Source organism: Nothobranchius furzeri, chromosome 3, assembly GCF_043380555.1.
Source record: "Nothobranchius furzeri strain GRZ-AD chromosome 3, NfurGRZ-RIMD1, whole genome shotgun sequence".
In the NCBI taxonomy this organism is placed as follows: Eukaryota; Metazoa; Chordata; class Actinopteri; order Cyprinodontiformes; family Nothobranchiidae; genus Nothobranchius; species Nothobranchius furzeri.
In genome coordinates this window covers 79,576,686-79,595,876 of record NC_091743.1, presented here as the reverse complement: position 1 = coordinate 79,595,876, position 19,191 = coordinate 79,576,686, and the positions used below count along the sequence as shown (strand labels likewise).

The 19,191-nt window shown below is 41.6% G+C and overlaps 1 protein-coding gene across 14 annotated transcripts in view; it reads right to left on the bottom strand.

Annotated features, from left to right (window-relative positions):
• ablim2 (actin binding LIM protein family, member 2) overlaps nt 1-19,191 on the bottom strand; it is a 111,435-nt gene that overhangs the window by 85,561 nt on the left and 6,683 nt on the right. For 13 of the 14 annotated variants that reach the window (XM_070549583.1, XM_070549579.1, XM_054735627.2 and 10 more), the window contains exon 1: nt 10,688-10,880. The exons of the other annotated variant lie outside the window; for it this stretch is intronic. In XM_070549583.1, the coding sequence (XP_070405684.1) occupies nt 10,688-10,703 (16 nt within the window). In that variant the 5' untranslated portion in view covers nt 10,704-10,880. Of the gene's footprint in view, nt 1-10,687; nt 10,881-19,191 lie in introns of those variants that run through there. 14 annotated transcript variants of the gene reach the window in all.

Here is a 19,191-nt window from a genome sequence, read left to right as displayed (position 1 = left end):
CGTGCACAAAATTAAAACACGGAGAGTTTTCCAGCATCCAACCTGAGTCTCTGACCTACAGTAAGGTGACCTTTAACCTCTCTAATGATTACATCAAATGACCTTATAAAGACACATGGGGACTTGGGGACATGTTATTGGTAAGGTCTCCGGGTGACCCCTGACAAGTCTGCTGATGCTAATTTAACATCTTGAAGACTCTCAGAGTTTAAATATTTGACCCAACAGAACCTCTTCATGACCCAAGGTGAGGCAAGAGGAATCAGCTAGCCAAGACGTCCTCATGAATCCATCCTTTTGTGTGGGAACTTATGATTCTCACCATTCTTGAGTCAGATGACTTGCTCCTGGCGGATGACACGCAGCCTTCCTGATATGATTCCTCGTGTTATTGAGGCTGGGACCGCAAGAACATTTCACCTCACAAGGATCCACATGGGCCTGAGAACATTTTTACAGGATGTGACTTTAAAAGTAGCTGCTGTGATAGTTTGGCTTTATTGCCACTGTTTATGAACCCTCTCCTGTTTCAACGTGACCGTGTCTCTGTGCACAAAATCATTACCGTGAAGGAATCTGCTTGGGGTCCCAGCTTCACCAAACTGACTCCGAGCGCCTCTGGCTTGTACCCTGGAGCTTCTGTGGCTTAGAGGCAGCTATGTCCTGCAGACAGCCTCAGGAGGAATTCAATGTGACCCACTGTGATGCTGCAGACAGCATGCAGGATGTGTGGAGGATGCTCCACTGGAGACCTGATCAAGACCTGAGTGCTTGTGTCAGCTGTTTGAAACTGGCTGGCTGGGAAAAAGCAATGGAATATGTCAAGCTGCTTTAGCACCTCAGGTAAGTTAGTGCAGCAGCAGTTTGGTTCATCATCATCAAAAACTACAGGAAGTGCTTTACGTTGAACTGCATAAAGCTGGATAACACACTCAGTTACCCCAACTATTGGCTGCTGGTGCATGATCCACCTGCTGCTGTGCAGTATCAATAATGCATCAAGACAAAGAAGCACTCTCTGGTGCTCTTTGAGATATTACGGTTCCCATAAAACGTCTAGCGCAAAAGGGACGTAAACATCAAATCCCATCATTCATGTCAGGGATGCATTTTGCCCACAACCCACCTTTCCAGAGTTTTTAAAGGGAATCTATGCAGTTTTGGCTTTTAGCACCCCCTAGTGGCCGTTTTAATTTCACTGTTGTAAAACCAACAGTGAAACTGACTGTTTGTCTGTTTAACATCTCAATCTAACAGCTGTAATGTCTTCTCAGCCTTCATTATAGGAGTTAGGGCTGCTCGATTGTGGCAAAAACAATAATCACGATTATTGTGACTGAAATTGAGATCTCGATTATTTAGGACGATTTTTCAATTTATGTTGATTTTATTTGTTTTTATTCAGTCATAAAACTGCTCAGGGCACAATCAGGACAAAAATAAATAAGAAACAAGATGATCACTAAAATAACTCCTGATTCCCAGTATAAAAAGACCAATATACTTATTGCTCATAGTTTATGACCCAAGGGTTATAGACCTTGGTTTAACTCATTTAAGTCTAACCAGTACAGACCCAAAATCTTGCAAATACCTACAGCAAAAATTGTACAGTGGCATTTATAACAAATAAATGCAAATAAATTGATGTTCACAAAATGTTGCATAACATTTATTGAGTCGTGTCAAGGTGCTGTAGGAGCGTGCACTAGCACCGTGTCCTCAGAGAGATTAGTTATTATTTATCAGCGTGAGGAACTTATTTCTACCTTATTTATAAACTATTTATTTACAAGTCCATCAGTTAATGTAATAATTGTCCCAACCACAGCTGCACCCCCCACCCCCCAACCTGGTCTCACAGCAATCAGGGGCAAGCTGCACGTGCGTTTAGTGCGCCGCACTCGCACATTGCACCGTTTTTAGTCCGCAGGTACGGTGTGTGTCACTCACTCTGGATACTCCAACAGGGAGACGGCTCCGAGAGCTGTTTCTTTAGCGACCGACACATCACTACATCATTCCCTTTCCTAATGTCCTGAAGAACGGTCCGGAGCGCAGGCGGAGTGTTTAGCTAACCTGCAGGAAATGCCGACGACAGTTATCCAGAAAGTAGCTAAGGGTTACCAGAGATGTTTCTGAGATGTTCGCTAGGTACTTTTAAGATTTATAAAGTTAAGAAGGGGGTCTGAAAAGCTGTTAGAAATAGCATCAAAGTCGCCAAGTTGGCAACACTGTGGGAGAAGCGCTTCATTTGCAACTCAGGGCAGCGCAAGTGGGAGGAGCAAATAATCGGCTTGTTTTGTTTGCATAATCGGTCAAAACTCAGATCGTAATCGTGATTAAAATTCGATTAATTGAGCAGCCTTCATAGGAGTGATTCATCACTACTTAAAACAAACTGTGTTCTTGATCTAAAACATGAAGGAAATGTGCCGGAAGCATGACTGCAGTGCCAGGTATGTCAAGAAAATTATTTAAAATAGGGACAAGCTGCAAAGTGTGGCTTTAACTAAAATTATGTGTTGAGCAGTGATAGTTATGCGAATCAAATGTAATATCACAAGGTCATGGACAAACTGATCGCTCAGTCATGTGTTTTGAAGAACTAGCCTGTACGTTAAAGAGCAAGTCACCCCAAATAAACTTTTTATTGCTGATAAACTATATAAATGCATGTGTAATTGTGTTGTAGACGTGTGTAGTCAATAATGTGGCACTTTAGTGCATCTTAGTTATAATTTTACTATTCTGCCTAAAACTGTCAGTGTTGTGCCATCTTCAGGTAAAACCTCTGCCATCGCTATTGGCTAAGAGACACACTATGACGTTAGCTGGTACATTATGATGTCACAGTGTTGTTGTGAGCCTGTGTGTGTGTGTGTGTGTGTGTGTGTGTGTGTGTGTGTGTGTGTGTGTGTGTGTGTGTGTGTGTGTGTGTGTGTGTGTGTGTGTGTGTGTGTGTGTGTGTGTGTGTGTGTGTGTGTGTGTGTGTGTGTGTGTGTATTTGTTAGCAGCTCCGCCCTCTTGGTCTGCCAGGCAACAGCTTGTAAAAGTTCGTAATTAGCACAACTACAAATCAGACGTTGGCACGTCGCATATCTGACGTCACCACAGAATCTCTTCTCCTCTAGCTTAGCTGCTTTTTACCACGTGACCAGATTTATGGTGGTTCTTTCCTTCTGAAGGAAGGATTTCATGTTCGCTGAACTTACAGCCATTTCCCCTCTGTTTTCTTCGTGTCTGGTTCAATGACATCACCTTCGTGAAGCACATTTGTAGTCCTGGACTTAATTTCACACAAAACCTAAAATAACATTCCCCCCCCCCCCCCCCCCCCCCCGGCTCGAAGATAAGCGCGTTCTTGGTATCAAAATGCATGTTTAAATTCCACAGACATCATATGTGAAATCCATGGAACATAACAAGCAGAATTAGAAAATAGCGTTTTTAGTAGGGATGTGAATCTTAGAGCAACTCACGGTTTGATTCGATTCCGATTCTCGGGGTGCTGATTCGATTCAGAATCGATTCTCAATTTAAATCAATTCACAATCAGTATTAACAAAGCATATCAGCGCCAGGATTAACTACTTTGTTGTACAAGGTAGTTAAAGCTATGGGACATTTTTATTTTACTTTAAACTGGTAATGCTTAAAGAATGCAAATATACAAGGTAGAATAAAGGGATTCTAAAACTGTAAACAGAAGCAATCTTTTGACCAACTGGCAACATTTATTTTTGCTTACCTTGTAAAATATAACACATCTTTAGTTACCTAACAGTAGCTTTGAAAGTAATATGGTCAAATACTATTCAAGTATGTGTGGAAACAAGTTTAACATTTGAGGCCCCAACCTGCTTAAAAAAGTGCCTGAGATTTCTTACAAAGGAAAATGTGTTCTCTCATTTATCAATAACTTAAAATGAATACATGAGTAATCCTGAGTACTCACTTATCAACTTAGAAAATTAATATGAGAATATCTAAATTTCTGAGTATGGAAAAAAATTTACATTCTGCCCGCTTATCCGCAGATTCAAAAATAAATTATCTCAATTGATGGGACCACAAAGGTAAACAGAGTACTGACTCTCCTAACGAAGATCAAAAACAGACGAAAGTGCATCTCAAACCTGTAACATGCCAAACATTTGAGTTCTTGGAATCGATTCTGAATCTTTATAAATAAGAATCCCGATTCAAACTTGAATCGATTTTTTTCAGCACCTCTAGTTTTTAGTCCCATTGGCTTGCATTCATTTTTATGTTCTTCAAGGGACCCGCGGTCTGGAAGTGGATGGGTGTGACTTAGGCTGCCTATAGGTTTGTAGTTATAATATGGCTGTCACACAACTGGCACCACCAGTCCCTTCAACCACCACCAGCAGGCAAGGAGGGTGAAGTGTCTTGCCCAAGGGCACAACAACTGTGACAGGCTGAGTGGGGCGTGAACCAGCAACCCTTCAGTTACTTACAATAGCTCCTCTGCCACCATTGCCCTCTTCTGATAATAACATTTTACTTTATTTGACATTGAATGTGCTACTACTAGTTTACCTGTTAAATTATAGATTCACTAAGATAAAAACAATAAAGTTTATTTCTCACCAAATGAAATACAGTATTTAATAAGAAATCACAATGTAACCATAGAAACACTACTCGGTATACATGTTGTGTGTGTGTGTGTGTGTGTGTGTGTGTGTGTGTGTGTGTGTGTGTGTGTGTGTGTGTGTGTGTGTGTGTGTGTGTGTGTGTGTGTGTGTGTGTGTGTGTGTGTGTGTGTGTGTGTGTGTGTGTGTGTGTGTGATGGCTGCTTATACTGAGCCAGGATCCTCTGGAGGTTTCTTCCTGTTAAAAGGGAGTTTTCCTCTCCACTGTCACTAAATGCTTGCGTAGTATGAGGATTGCTGTAAAGACTCTGACACTAGTCAGTGACTTGATGCAACCTGCTGGGTTCCTTATTTAGGACACTTTATACTGATTGGCTTAATGAACGGACCTGTATTGGAATGTTTACTAAGTGAAGTGCCTTGAGACGACTCTTGACGTGATTTGGCGCTATATAAATAAACTTGAACTGAATTTAATTGAATGAAAAGTAAGGAAGCAAATCCTAACCTGAGGCTGTGTGAAAAACTAGAACTGATCTGGCGATGCTTCTGACCTGTTTCTAAAATGGGACTGCATAACACCTGAGGTGTAATCCTGTAAAACAACTGGCCATGACACTATGATGTTAATCATTTCAGCAATTCCTCCAATGTGACACCTGTGATTCCATACTGGGGTGTTATTTAAACAGTATTGTGTTATTTTTGGTAGAAGATGCATAGTTTGTCAGCGCTGTTGCACCACAGTAAGAAGGCTCCAGTTCTCTTCCACAGTCCAAAAACAATGCTAACCATGTTAACTGGTAATACTTAGTGGTCCTCTGATGGACTGGTAACCTATCCAGGTGCACTATTCCTCTCACCCAATAAGCTCTGGATAAAAACACCAGCTTCATGTGACCAACCAGAATCACCAGATTAATATTATAAATAATTGCCCTCGTGACTAGCCCTCGGGCTTCACTTTCATTTTCATACAAGAGTCATTAGAAGACAAAAACGTCTGCTTGTAAAAGTGGCTACAAAAAATTCATACATTAATTTATTTTTTTGCTTTTTTTTCATAGATCTGCTGAACAACTTCAGCCCTGCTCAAACATAAAAAAAATTCAAACAGTCTTGATTACGTTAAGAAGTATCTAAAATTTTGAATTTTTTGCATTTATAGTTTTTACATAGCAACAGATTTAAAATTTACTATACACTCGAGCCTTTAGAGGACAAAAACGTCCACTTTTGGCTATTGCTGCTATTGTTTTTCGGATGTTTTTATTGGTTAGAGGTATTTGCTCTGATCTTTATCATGTTGTACAACGCTTTGTGATTTATATCTGTGAAAGGCGCTACATAAATAAACTTTTACTTACTTACTTTACTTACTTTTAAAACTGCTTTAAAAATGGTCCAGGTTAATATTTTTTTCTGCTTTTTGGGCCTAAATCTTGTGATCAACTTCGGTTCTGATCCAAAAAAAAAACAAATATTGAATATTTATCTAAATTTGAACCCCTTATATGCCAGTTTGATTATGTGATGCTCATTTTTTCATGAAAAAAGCAGACAAAAGAGGAGATATTTTACATAAAACACATTTTGAGTGACTAAAATAATATTTTTAAATCAGCCTTGGATATGTCAAGAGTCTGGCAAAATATCACATTTTATGCTTTTTTTTAGTTTTTGTGTAGCAGCAGATTTTAAATTTTCCACCCTCTTGTGCCTGTCATGGACAAAAACATCCCATTGACTTCAATGCAAACCACAGTTTTTGATCCTTTATCATCTGCATCCAATAATCATGCTTTCTGTGATGTTATGGTTTCATTTTGGACAAAAGTAGTCAAATTTATGATTTTAACTGTTCGCCACCAAATTCAGTCATTTCTCCATATGTTGCCCAGACGAGAAAGTTGACACATTTCTTTAGATTTTCTGCAGTTTTTACTGAACTCAGAAGCTCAGCATGTAAACAAAACACAGTTTCACTCTCACGCATAACATCAAAGGGTAGAAAACAAAAACAATATGTTTATGCACCTGGCTGGAGCCCAGGTACATCCAAACTCTTTGTAGTTCAGTTTGTTTATGAAAGTGCAGAAGTGTGAATGCTTGTTTGCATTTTGAGGTGAGACAAAGTTGAGTCCATCCAGCAAGACTTGCAGCACAAGATTGTGTGCTCTTTGCACACAATCATCTTGAATTTGGTGTGACTCATGGTGGCCCGGAAGAATGCACGTCCACAGTGGTCAAAGGCTGCAGGTGGATTCCCCTTTGGACTGGTACACACCAGCCAAAATCAGGAGCCCATTGTATGCTCTCACTTCAATGTCATCAATATCCCACCAGTTCTTCACCACACGTCTTCCGTTTAGATTTGTCATGTTGACGAAGATTTCAATCATTTCTGGAGTGAAGAATAAATCAAAGGAGGATACCACGTCTTAAATGTGTGTGATGGCGTGGCGTGTTGGCCCAGGATTCAACTGCAGCAGGAACATAGTGGGAAGTATCTGCGTTAGTAGGAAACCGGACTTGCCCGCTTTTAGAAATCCATTCTGGAGCAGGATCCGTTGTCCTCCCTTCTCTTTCACTGGACAGGTCAGGAGAAGAAGTCAAGGAAACAGAATGGTCTGACTCCACCTCAAAGTCCACTGAAGATGTTTCACTCTCCTCATTTTCTCCAGGAGTACCAGGCTGCAGGAGCTGATCCAGAACTTGTTCCACAGAGAGATGCCTCTTCATCTTGCTCCGTGGCTTTCACAGAAGTGAGATGACCAGATAACCAGACTACAAGGAGTTTGAATGTGGCAGGTGCATAAACATACTAATGTTTTTGTTTTCTACACTTTGAAGTTCAGTAGGAGAGTCAAACTGTGTTTTATTTACTTGTTAGAGGTCAGGTTGACCTTTTGACTTCAATAAAAACAGGAGAAGATCTAAAGAAATGTGTAAACTTTCTCGCCTAGGCAACATATGGAGAAATGATTAATTTTGTGGTGAACAATAAAAATCATAAATTGGACTACTTTTGTCCAAAATGAAACCATAACATCACAGAAAGCATGATTATTTGTTGCAGATTACACAGGATCAAAAACTGTGGTTTGCATTTAAGTCAATGGGATGTTTTTGTCCTCTAATGGCTGTAAAGTAAATTTTAAATCTGGTGCTATGTAAAAACTATACATGCAAAAAAATTAAAAATTTTAGATATTTCATAACATGATCAAGAATGATTCGTACTAAACACCCCAGGCAAAAAAAGTTTTTTTTTAGAAAATAACTCAGTTTTTGTGTTTGTTTGTCTTTTTCATAAATTACAGCAATGACTTTGAGTATTAAAACTGGCATTTCAAGGGTTAAAACCCTCAAAATGATTGAAATTTTCATCAGATTGAGCGCTGCTGAAGTTTTCCAACAGATCTATGAAAAAAAAGCAAAAAAAATAATGTATACATTTTTTATTGCCACTTTTACAAGCAGATGTTTTTGTCCTCTAAAGTCTCAAGTGTAAAGTGTTTATTTTTTCATAGTGTTCCCTTGGTATATCTTAAAAATTCCAAATTGAATTTCAAAATTTGTCCAGAGAGAGGTTTTGCAACAAAATTTTGTACCATATGCACAAATGGTGGTGAAATGGCATCAAAAAGAAAAACAAAAAATTGCCCAAATGGACAAAAATGTCCCTAATGAAGCCTAAGGGCTAGAGAGCAGTGTGATTAAAGAGATGCCAATCTGATAGATAAGAGGCGTTGCATTCTTTGTATTGCTTGATGTGTTGACCTGAATTTAACTAGGACTAAATGTGTTTTAATAGCACTGCATCATAAACTGTGGCAGTCAATGAAACGCACATTTGTATATAAAGACAGCCAATGTTAAAGAGATCTAGTAGATCAAGTTGGGACCCATGAGCAAAAGAACATACCCTCAGTTGAGAGGGGTTAGTAAGCATTAAGTAACTGATACCTCATTGGTTGGGACAGAGTCCAAAACACTAGCAGCATTTCCTGAAATGTAATAAATGCATTTGTAGTTCTTAATATAGTCAGTGACAGTGACCGAATGGGCTTGTAGATGGTGGGTTTACTGACAGGTCTGGAATGGTGCTGGCGTCTCTGCGACGGCTTCAGCCAGCCAACTAAATATGCCACATTCTCAGCATACGCTGTCCCTGGCTCAAACGGAGACAGAAGCTAAAGGAGTGTGTGTCTCTGAACTTCCTGGCTCAGCCTCCAGAGTCCAGGAGTCAACCTGTGGAAACTTTGTAAATGATTTTGTATGTTGGTGTGTGGAAGCACGTGGCAGGGAGCGAGCCACAGCAGTGTGTCCTCGCCAACAAACAAGCTCTGTGACAATGTGAGGTAGGGAACACACCTTCCACTTCATTTCCTTCATGTACAAAAGGTTGAACAGAAGGCGGTATACCAGTGTTGGAACAACACCAGAGACAGGAAGTATTTATGACGGCCAACAGTGAGGCCTCTCCCCGCAGCCGACCGGGTATAGGGGTCAGTGATGGAAAAGGCTTTCGCTAACATTTAGGCCAACAAAAGCATTCCTTTAAGGAAAGCATGTCTTCTGCTGCCTTCAAAAACAGAGTTGTAAACTAAGATCATTGTGTCTTGAGAAATGATAAGAGTTAGATTTGGGTCATATCTCAAAAATAACATGCAGAGTCCCATTAGAGAGCATGTGTTAATATGTGAGATTAAATCTGACTGAGTTCCAGTCATTTTGTGTTTGTCGTTAGCTGTGGCAGCCATATTAAATGGGGTTGGTGTCAAAAGTTAACCAGATTTAGATAAAATAAAACCCACTGATTAATTTCTGAGAGTTTCAATAAAATGCATCCGTTCGTTTATGGGCTGATTTGCTACAGCGATCAACCACAGTTGACTCCAACAGTCAAGGCCAATGATCTGGTACAATGGGCCTTAGAGTTGTGAATGAGTCTCATATACTTGTTTTGTTTCAGGTCGACTGGCTCAGATTAGACTGAACTCAAAAGTGAAACAGTATCTTCGGACAGTTTTCTTCAAATCTGCCTATTGCTGGCTAACACTACAGAGAGCGAAGACTCCGACGTCAATGTTATGAGATCTGATGGCACTCAGAGTGTGTGTTGGAGATGACTCCCATCCACAATGACACCATATCTTTGCCAAGTAAAACTGATTTAGCCATCTGTGTGATTATTACCTGCCAGCATGCATAGGTGGGCCCCATTTAGATATGTACGGGCAAACCGTATGGGTGCCAACAGGGTCGGTCCGCAGTGTCCACGGATGATCTGCGTCCCTCTGAAAATCCTTGTAGGGCCGGTAAAACGTATGTGGGCAAACCCCTGTGGAACCACCATGGAAACTATGGACAAACCCTGCTGGCACCCATATTCATCCATATGGGGCCCACCTATGCACGCTAGATGGGTTAGGGTCAGAAAACCAATTAGAAAGTCACACAAAAGAAAATCCAATGATTTGAGGTTAATTTAAAGCCACTGATCACATGTTATATTCATGAGATGTTGTGCTAACACACACACACACACACAGAGGCAAAACCATTGCTGCCCATCTTTCTCTATAGCTACAAAGATAATAAAACAGCAGTAAAGTTTTTTGAAGATGTTTTTGTGAGAACTAAATTAGTGTGAGAACCTCAGGGTGGTTCTCGCTTAGAAACTGGCTGTCATCAGCCCAAATGGCTGAGCTCCCAGCATTAGGGATGCAGGCAGGGGACCAAGACAACACTCCCGTTGCCAGGGATGTTGCAGGCCGGCAACGTATCAACCTGCAGCAAAGGCTTGTTGTTGTCATTCACATAGAAAGCTCCTGACTGGGATTGTGTAACACTGGGTCTAGTTCAGACTGGGCCATGCAGAAACCATCACCCTAAACTCAACAAATAGCACTAAAGTTATTATTATTCAGAGCTATGGGCACGCAAGTCAAAAGCTTTTCTATATCTACAGAAAAATGAGCATACATATAGGAAAGTTAGATCCTCTATCTCCCCCCTGTCCTTGAACAAACCATTAATAGCACATCAAAGGTCATCTTTACCTTTCTCTTCAGGCATTGTGGCTCAGTTTTCAGTCCGAACCAAATCAGGTGTGAAGACTTTAAATGATAAAACCAGAGCTTAAATCCCAGAAATCTCTTCAGAGTCCTCTGACGGCACTGCAACACATCCTCTGTACGCTCCGTAGCTCTGGTGCAGTGATAGATGGGAGCACAGAGTGAGCGCTCTGTCTGTCACCGTCTCTGGAATGAGTTGCAGGTCATGTGACCCCCCCCCCCCTCTCTCTCTCTCTCTCTCTCTCTCCCTCCCTCCCTCCCTCCCTCTCCCTCCCACCTCTCTGAGTTATTGCAAATATTTGTTAAAAATAGAAGCGCGCAGAGTTGAAAGAGAAGGGCACGTCCTGCTGCTAATCTGTTGCCGGGTGTGTCCCAGTCCTCCCAGTCAACAACACACTGAGCTCTGACAGCACAGTGACAACCTGAGAGGGGTTCAGGATGGTGGGAAGTCTCCAGAGTCCCAGTGGAGAAACTGACCTGAATTCTAACATGTGGAGTTAGTGACATCATCAGCTGTGAGAAAAGCTCCGAAGATCCTCCGACGTAAACCGTGACTGAAAAAAACCATCAAACATATTAAATCACCAGTTCAGTCACCTTCCTGAGACCCGGGATGTTTCCACTGGGAACTCCACTTGAGCTGGAGGGGGCGGGGCTTTCTCACCTGTTGTGTTTGGAGGCATTGCTCACAGATTTTTTTGTCTGCACCAGGAGTCTCCTCACACTGTTGGTGGGACGTACCTCACTGGCATCCCAGAGGGAAAGATGCTTATTTAATAACACATGTTTATTTATGCCAGATTATCAAAAATCAGAACATTTAGAACGTTTAATCATCTTAGACATGAGTTTTAATTAAGCTTTCATTTGAATTTGTCTTAATTATGTCTTTATTGTTTTGACAGATGTTTTTTTCTGTATTCTAAACATACATTTTTATATTAATTATATATAAAAACTCATCTTCGAACTTTCCCATCAAGAAAATATTCCTCTATGTGTTTTCATTATTTTGGTGCAATCTGAGTTATAATTTCATATGAATTAATAATTATAAGTTCTAAATTATAAATAGTACATTTTGAATAAATATTAGTTTTAAGGTAATGTCATTAGTGTGAGGTATTCTGTCTTGAAACAATTAATGAATAAAATGAGAGCGATGTTTAAATGTGATTAGTGAGGATTCTGATCCGAAGTCTAAATCATCTGTTCAGTTAAAACGTCAAGGAGAAGTCTGACAATCTGCTAATATCAGGCTGCATTCATCAGCGTCTCCCTACATCAGAGCTGTTGAATACAGGTGGTTCTGACCCGACCCAAACAGCAGCAGCAGGAACGTGCTGACGTACTCAAACATTCCTCTCTTGTGGGAATGCCGGTTTCCCTCTCAGGATTTTATTTTCCTTCACTTTCCATTAACACAACCTTCTGTTCTTTATCAGTGACTGAATGTTTCCCTCTGCAGGTTCTTGTTCGAGGGCCCATTCTGGGCAGAGCAAGCATCACACGAGTCATGAAGCAGAACGTTTGCTGAGATTTAAGCTGATTATCTGACTTGGAAAAATAAGACGAAGGTAAAGAAGCTAGAGGACATCAGCGGAAGCGATAAACTATTGTTTTACTGGACATTTTCCATCTCTAGACAGATTAGAAAAACTAGAGCAGACTGGATGTGTGGTGAAAACAATGTTTTCATTCTTCCATCAGGTGGTGTGAGGTCACCTCAGAGTTAATGATGCTGGAACGTCTCCATGTGGAACAATGGTGAAGCAACCACCCAGACTCATTAGGCACTGGTCCACGCACAGCAGGACGGAAGGACGGCCACATACGTGCTAGTGCTAAGTCAAACATGAGGGGATAGAAGAAGTTTGTTTCTGCCCTCCGGGGTATAATTTGAAGGTGTGTGTAAAGGACATCATGGTTTACATCTGGGCCTGTTTGATGCTCCCCAGTAGTAGAAAGTACATATGTACTGATTATTTTAAATGTTAAAGTATAATGTATGGAAACCATCTGAGTTTGTGAGAAAAAACTGAAGTTTATCATAAATGAATATTTTGGCTTTATCGCCTTTAAAAGATTGACTGGTACCACGTGAAGAGGTTACCAGAATATGAGGAGCAACTCTCAACCATTGTTTTTGGAGCAACCTAGACAGTGAAAGCTGGTTTGGTTATGTTCACCAGTAAACACCAGAGAGTGACCTTACTGGGTTTAGCCCTGCATTTCTATCACGTTTCTATAAAGGTGATACCATTAAAAACACACACTGTGTGTTAGTGTGGCATTATTATGCTTCTGGCAAGCACCAACAGCTAGCATTTTTAAATCACGCCTGAAAACTCACTACTTCAACCTAGCTTATATAACATAATTATGGACCTCACTGACATCTGCTGTTTATAAATGGACTCCACAATTATCGACTTCCGTATTATTGAGGTTCTTTGTAAAATGTTTCTTCCTATTTTTATTTCACCCTGTGTCTTATTGATTTTTAGCTGTTATTTTTGGGAATTTTGTTGTATTTCCTTTTTATCTTTTATCTGTGTTCGACATGTTTATATAACGCCTGTTTAATTAACCAACATTTTTAGTGTACAGCGCCTTGTTTGGTTGTAATGCCTTGTGAATGCGCTTTATAAATAAAATTGGATTGGATTGGATTCTGATATGTTGATGTTATCGGGTTTACAGCTGCTGGACCTGAATGCTGGGGTGCACAGCCCACCCCCAGGCCAACCCAGACCAGCAGGACCCTATGGGTGCAGACACTGGTCTGGACTAAAAGTCAAACAGTTTATTTCCTCCTCTGTTCCAAATCTTTGTGAGGGCAGAGGTTTGTGCAGGTTTGTGCATTCTGCAGCATCCTGTTGTCAGCCCAATCCATCATCTTGATCTGTGAACTTCTAGAAAGAAGGGAGTGTGCTGGTTGATTCAGATTTTGGTTTCCTACAAGCCTTCAGAATAATATCCAGTTGATTTCTCACCGTCACACCAAAGCTGTGGAAGGCACAGGCTCAATGTTTCATATTTGTTTCACTCACTTTAGAGTCAGGAATCACATCTTGGAGTATTATCTCTAAGCTTAAGAGTAGTGCTCTATGTTCAGTCCAAAAGGGTTGAATCTCAGGGCAGAAGACATATTTCACCTTATTCAAATGCTGCCTGTGTCTTTATGGGTAATACTGCCTGTATAGTTCACTGAAGATGATTGGCTCACAAGCAGCTCAAAGTGAGTAGGTCCATCACCCAAGGGAAGCACAGGGTAGAGACACTGCTCTGATGTAGATGCCTCCAGGTGTCCTCCTCGTGGACAGTTTCTAGTCTGTCTTACAGAAAAGAGAGACTGAAAATGGTTTCTGGTCTGGGAGCACTGGGAGCTTCCCAGGAGGAGCTGCAGAGAGCTGCTGGGGAGAGGACCATTTGAGTTAAGCTCCTGGACCTGAGACGTTCACACCCAACCTATGGATGGACCAACAGCAACGTTAATCATATGTTATAAATAGATTTGGATTCATTTTAATTGTAGGTGAGAAAACATGTATGGTCCATTAGACCGTTAGAAAACTAAAATCACTTTTGATTACTTTTTTTTTGTTTGTTTCTTGTCACGTATTGTGTCGAGAAGTTTGAGTTAGGACATTTTATGGTCTTCTTGTGTCAGAATTTGTGTGAACAATCTTCTGGTGTATTAAACATACACTTTTTTATGTGTGAGAGTATAGTCAGTAACAAGACCGGTGGCCTTCAACCACACAAATAAACACGACTGGTCTTTGGCCAGAAACAGAGAAGGAATCAGACGAGTCACACCCAGAGAAGACCTCTCGATGCCCTGTGTCCACCCTCAGAAAACTAAATCCTAGATGTTGTAACTTGCTAGAACAGTATGGGTCTAGCAGGTCAGTGTATGACAGAACTATGTTTTCATAAAGAGCTTCACTTCAAAGGCTCTGGTGACCATACTGGGAACACTGGTGGGGGTGGATGAAAGCCTCTCTGTCTGGTGGACCTATGCTTTTCTCCTCTGACCCCAATCTGAAGTCCACATCAGAAAGCTGAAATTAAATCGGTGACCTAAAATTAACTTCATCAGGATTTCTCATGGGAGATTTATAAAAAAAAAAAAAGAAGACATCTTTTTTATATTGTAGCCTAGCCCCTGTTCTGTTGTCTGAACCATTGTCTATGCATAAGTGAGCTGCATCATAGCAATGTAATGTAACACAATCAGGATTCACGGGAAAATATTTTTATTTGAAAAATGGAACATGAATTAGTCAGCATAAATCAGAAAAACAGAAGTCCATCTAAACATGTTCCTAAAAGTGTCTAAACTCTTTATTATTTCTAAATGTAAGAAGTCTGCTGAATGGTATCTTTACATCTTCTCATACGCTGGGAAAACCTGAGTCACGATCAAACTCAGTCCCCAGAAAACACTGCAACAAAAACCTGATACATTAAATAAAGTCTGAAATATAGGATGAGAAATGTGGCGCTTTCATAACAGACTGGCTCCTAACTTCAGGTCACCATCAGTGAGAGTGACTGGGCTGCAGCCACTAGCCTGTACTGGGTTATCACTCAAAAGTTATATCTAATGAAGACATCAGACCCCCTCCAGACACACACACACACACACACACACACACACACACACACTTTTCAACAGTAGGACAGCTAGACCATTTTCTTGCTGATGATTGCAACTTTTGTGATGACAGGATGAGTGATGAAGTGAAGCGAAAAGGATTCTGAAATCTAGCTCCAGTAGCAGATGCAAACAGGCTTAAACTGGTGGAAGGCTGCTGATGTGTGGTCTCAGAGGGTGGTATGCATGTGCTCTAATAACTGGAGGAAACAGGCGGTAAATTAAAGCTTCAGTCATGTAACGGGCTGTCAGCTGAAGCTTGTTACCAGAGGTGAAAATGAGGCAGTAGCTAGTGGAGGAGTGGGTCAGACCAGCAGCTGGACTCATCCACCCGAAACCAGGAGAGACTTCCTCCTCCGTCTGCACTTTTATTCTTTTAATAAATCTGTTTTCCTTGTAACAACCAATTGAATTGAACTTTAAAATAAGCTCTAGTCTTGTTTTAACTGCTTTTTTGCTTTCCTGCAAAAGGTTTTGCTTTCAGATTTGACCTAATAACTTACATGGAGAAGAGGTGAAGGGCAGGGACTGCATCCAGTTAGACTAAAAGTTATGAAGTCAGACGTCTGGAGTGAGATTTCACCAGTTCTGGGAGCCGGTCTGAGTCTTACAAGAGGAAACTGCAAATAGATTTTACTGTAGATCAGGTCATACACAGCAGCCCCCCTACTCCTGAGGACGGATACACCAGCAGAACCAGAACCACGCATAACGATGACCCCCACCCATCCAGACTACCCCCTTCCTCCCCACGGGCAGAAGACAGATCAGCCTCTAAAACGGGTCTTTTAGTGTCAGAACATCTGATTCTGCCTTTCCAGTTACAGGATGTAATAAACTCAGTTCATCAATCAATTCATTGGCTTTCATTATGGTAAATGGTAAATGGCCTGTATTTGATATAGCGCCTTCTAGAGTCCTGGAACCCCCCAAGGTGCTTTACAACACAATCAGTCATTCACCCATTCACACCCTGGTGGTGATGAGCCACATTGTAGTCACAGCTGCTCTGGCCCACCCTGACAGATGTGAGCCTGCCATGCACATGTGCCGCCGGTCCCTACGACCACCACCAATTGGCAAGCTGGGTTAATTATCTTGCCCAACGACACAACAACAGCGACAGACTGAGCGGGGCTCGAACCTGCAACCAATGATTACAAGGTGAGCACTTAACTCCTGTGCCACCATTGCCCCATTATTCAGCAAGAACATTTGAGGCGTGCACAACAAAAAGGCAATGCAGACAATATTAATAAAAGCACTGCTTAAAAGAGAACTAGTTTTGGCTTGCTTTTGGCACCCCCCCAGTGTCCCCAGTGTCTGTTTAGTAGAACCGAAAGCAAAACTTATCTCCTTACTGTGTATTCGTCTCACCCTTCATTAGTGCCTACAGGATTGGTTCATCACTAAATTAAACAAATCAGATGCGTTCATGAACTAAAACATGCAGGAAATGAGCTGGAACTAGCCTGCAGCTCCAGAAACGTCAGCTCCATTCTGAAGTTGCAAGTGGAATATTCTGGCCACAGAGGGCAGTGTGGGTCTGAGCGACCTTTCATCAAACCTGTCAAGTGTCATTTTAGCACACACTGGCTCAAGAAAATGATTCAAAATATGAAAAAGCTGCAAATTGTCCTTTTAAATTAGGCTAATGCTAGCTCCATGTTTGGTTTTAAATGTGTTGTTCCTCTCTTCTCAGCTCAGCACAGCAAGACATACTGAATATGAAGGATTGAAGCAAGCTGACCAAGAGAGTCTCTGACTTTGGGAACCAGCTTGTCTGGGGCACAGATGAGGATCTCAGTCTTATCTCAGTATTGATCATTAGCAATAAAAACCACCCTCCGCCACTTAGCAGCAAAAAGGCCCAAAAGGCATTATGTGTCACGTTGAGGTTAGGAGGCTGGTACCCAAAATGCAAGAGCCCAGAACTACACCTGCAGGAGCGGTTGCAAAAAACATGAATCCTTTGTTTGTGGAGGAGTGACTAAAAAAACTCTAAAGCACAGGAAGCAAACTAGAACAACGCTGACAAAGACAATGGACCAACAAAACCCTGAGAGACAAGACAGGGTTATATACACAGGGGCTGGGTGATTAAGGGCATTGGGCACAGGTGAGACTAATAAACTGGGAGGAGGAGCAGAAACAGGCTGGGGAGAACACCAGGCCTAAGGCCTAGTCCACACGTAGCCGGGGTTTTTAAAAACGGATATCCGCCCCTCCAAAAACTTGCATCCACACCACCTCGTTTTAAAACAAAACTCCGTCCACACGTACCCGGATAAATACGTTGTTAAGGACATGCCAGACCTGTAGGCGGCAGTACTTCCCCCGTTCTTAACCTCGTCCTTCGTCTGTGGTCTTCCGCAAGGAGCAGTAACTCCGCTTGCAAAAACAAACAAGCAAAAAGCGCTTGGACAATTGATAAAGCGAGCGCAGCTCTGAGGGCATCCATGCTGTCGGCTAGTGTAAACACAGGTCGCACACGTGATGTCAGCATTTTTCTGTCGCAAAAAGTGACGTTGCAGACCTTAAAACTCCGGTTTTGTCTGTCCACACGCAGACACCCAAAACAGAGAAAACGCAGATCTTCACTTTGGCCGGAGTTTTTAAAAAGATCCGTTTTCGTGTGAAAAAACTCCGTTTTCGTGTGGATGACAGGCCAAAACGTAGAAAAATATCTACGTTTTGGCAGATCCCCGGCTACGTGTGGACAGGGCCTAAATCCTGTAAAACAAAAGCTACTGAACTAAAATAAACCTAAACACTGTAGAACAAAGACACGGGAAAGTAAACTAATGACTTAAATGGGGAAGAAAACACAACACATTAAAGGAGATACGAACTAGAAAATCTGAACATATAGAAAACTAAAAACAAGTGAAGTGACTAGGGAGAACATGAGGGAAACCAGGAGGGGGCTGGGGACCGAAGGGACACACACACACACACACACACACACACACACACACACACACACACACACCATCAGAAAAAAAGGATCATGAAGAACCAACCCAGTACCAGCATTTGTTCTGTTCCTCAGAAGCCTCCTGCCTGGTTGGCAGATACATAAAGTAATAAGAGCTGGTTGAACTGTGTCAGTGTGAAAGAAAATGTGCTTCAAGACTTCTTCTTTTATCTCCTTTATCACATGACTCACATCTCTTATAAACATAGAGGAGAAAACAGACGCGTTCTTGTGGTGTCAGTCTTCACCATCACGCCCAGTTTGGAACACAATCCTTTACTGCAGTACCTATAAGTGATGGTAGAAGTCGTTGACCCCTTTCTCACAGCTGACCTAAAGCCCACCTCCTCTGACCCAATTGTTCCTACTGGAGCCACTCTCCCAGTCTGGATCACACCTGAATGCTCTCATGACTTTGACCTGCGACCTACAGTAACCTTTCTACTAATTCATCCTGTCCAATAGAACTTTAGTGAGATAAAAAAGTACACATCTAAAGTAGAAGTGATTAAAAGTTCCTTTAGAACAAAAACAACAGGACACTTTCTCTAAGTGATACTGTTTCATCTAAATGATAAACGACCCGCACTTGTAACGCCTTTCTGAGTCAGAGGACTCCAAACACTAGTCAGTCATTCATCCATTCACACACTGATGGTGATGAGGTCCGTTGGAGACACAGCCACCCCATCAGCACCAACATATGCCACCGACCACCACCAGCAGGCAAGAGGACCAAGTGTCTTGCCCAAGGACACGACAGACACGCAGCCTGGGATTGAACCATCAACCCACCAGTTACAAACTCTGACCCCAGAGCCACAGTCGGCCCTCTTGATCCTGTCACTA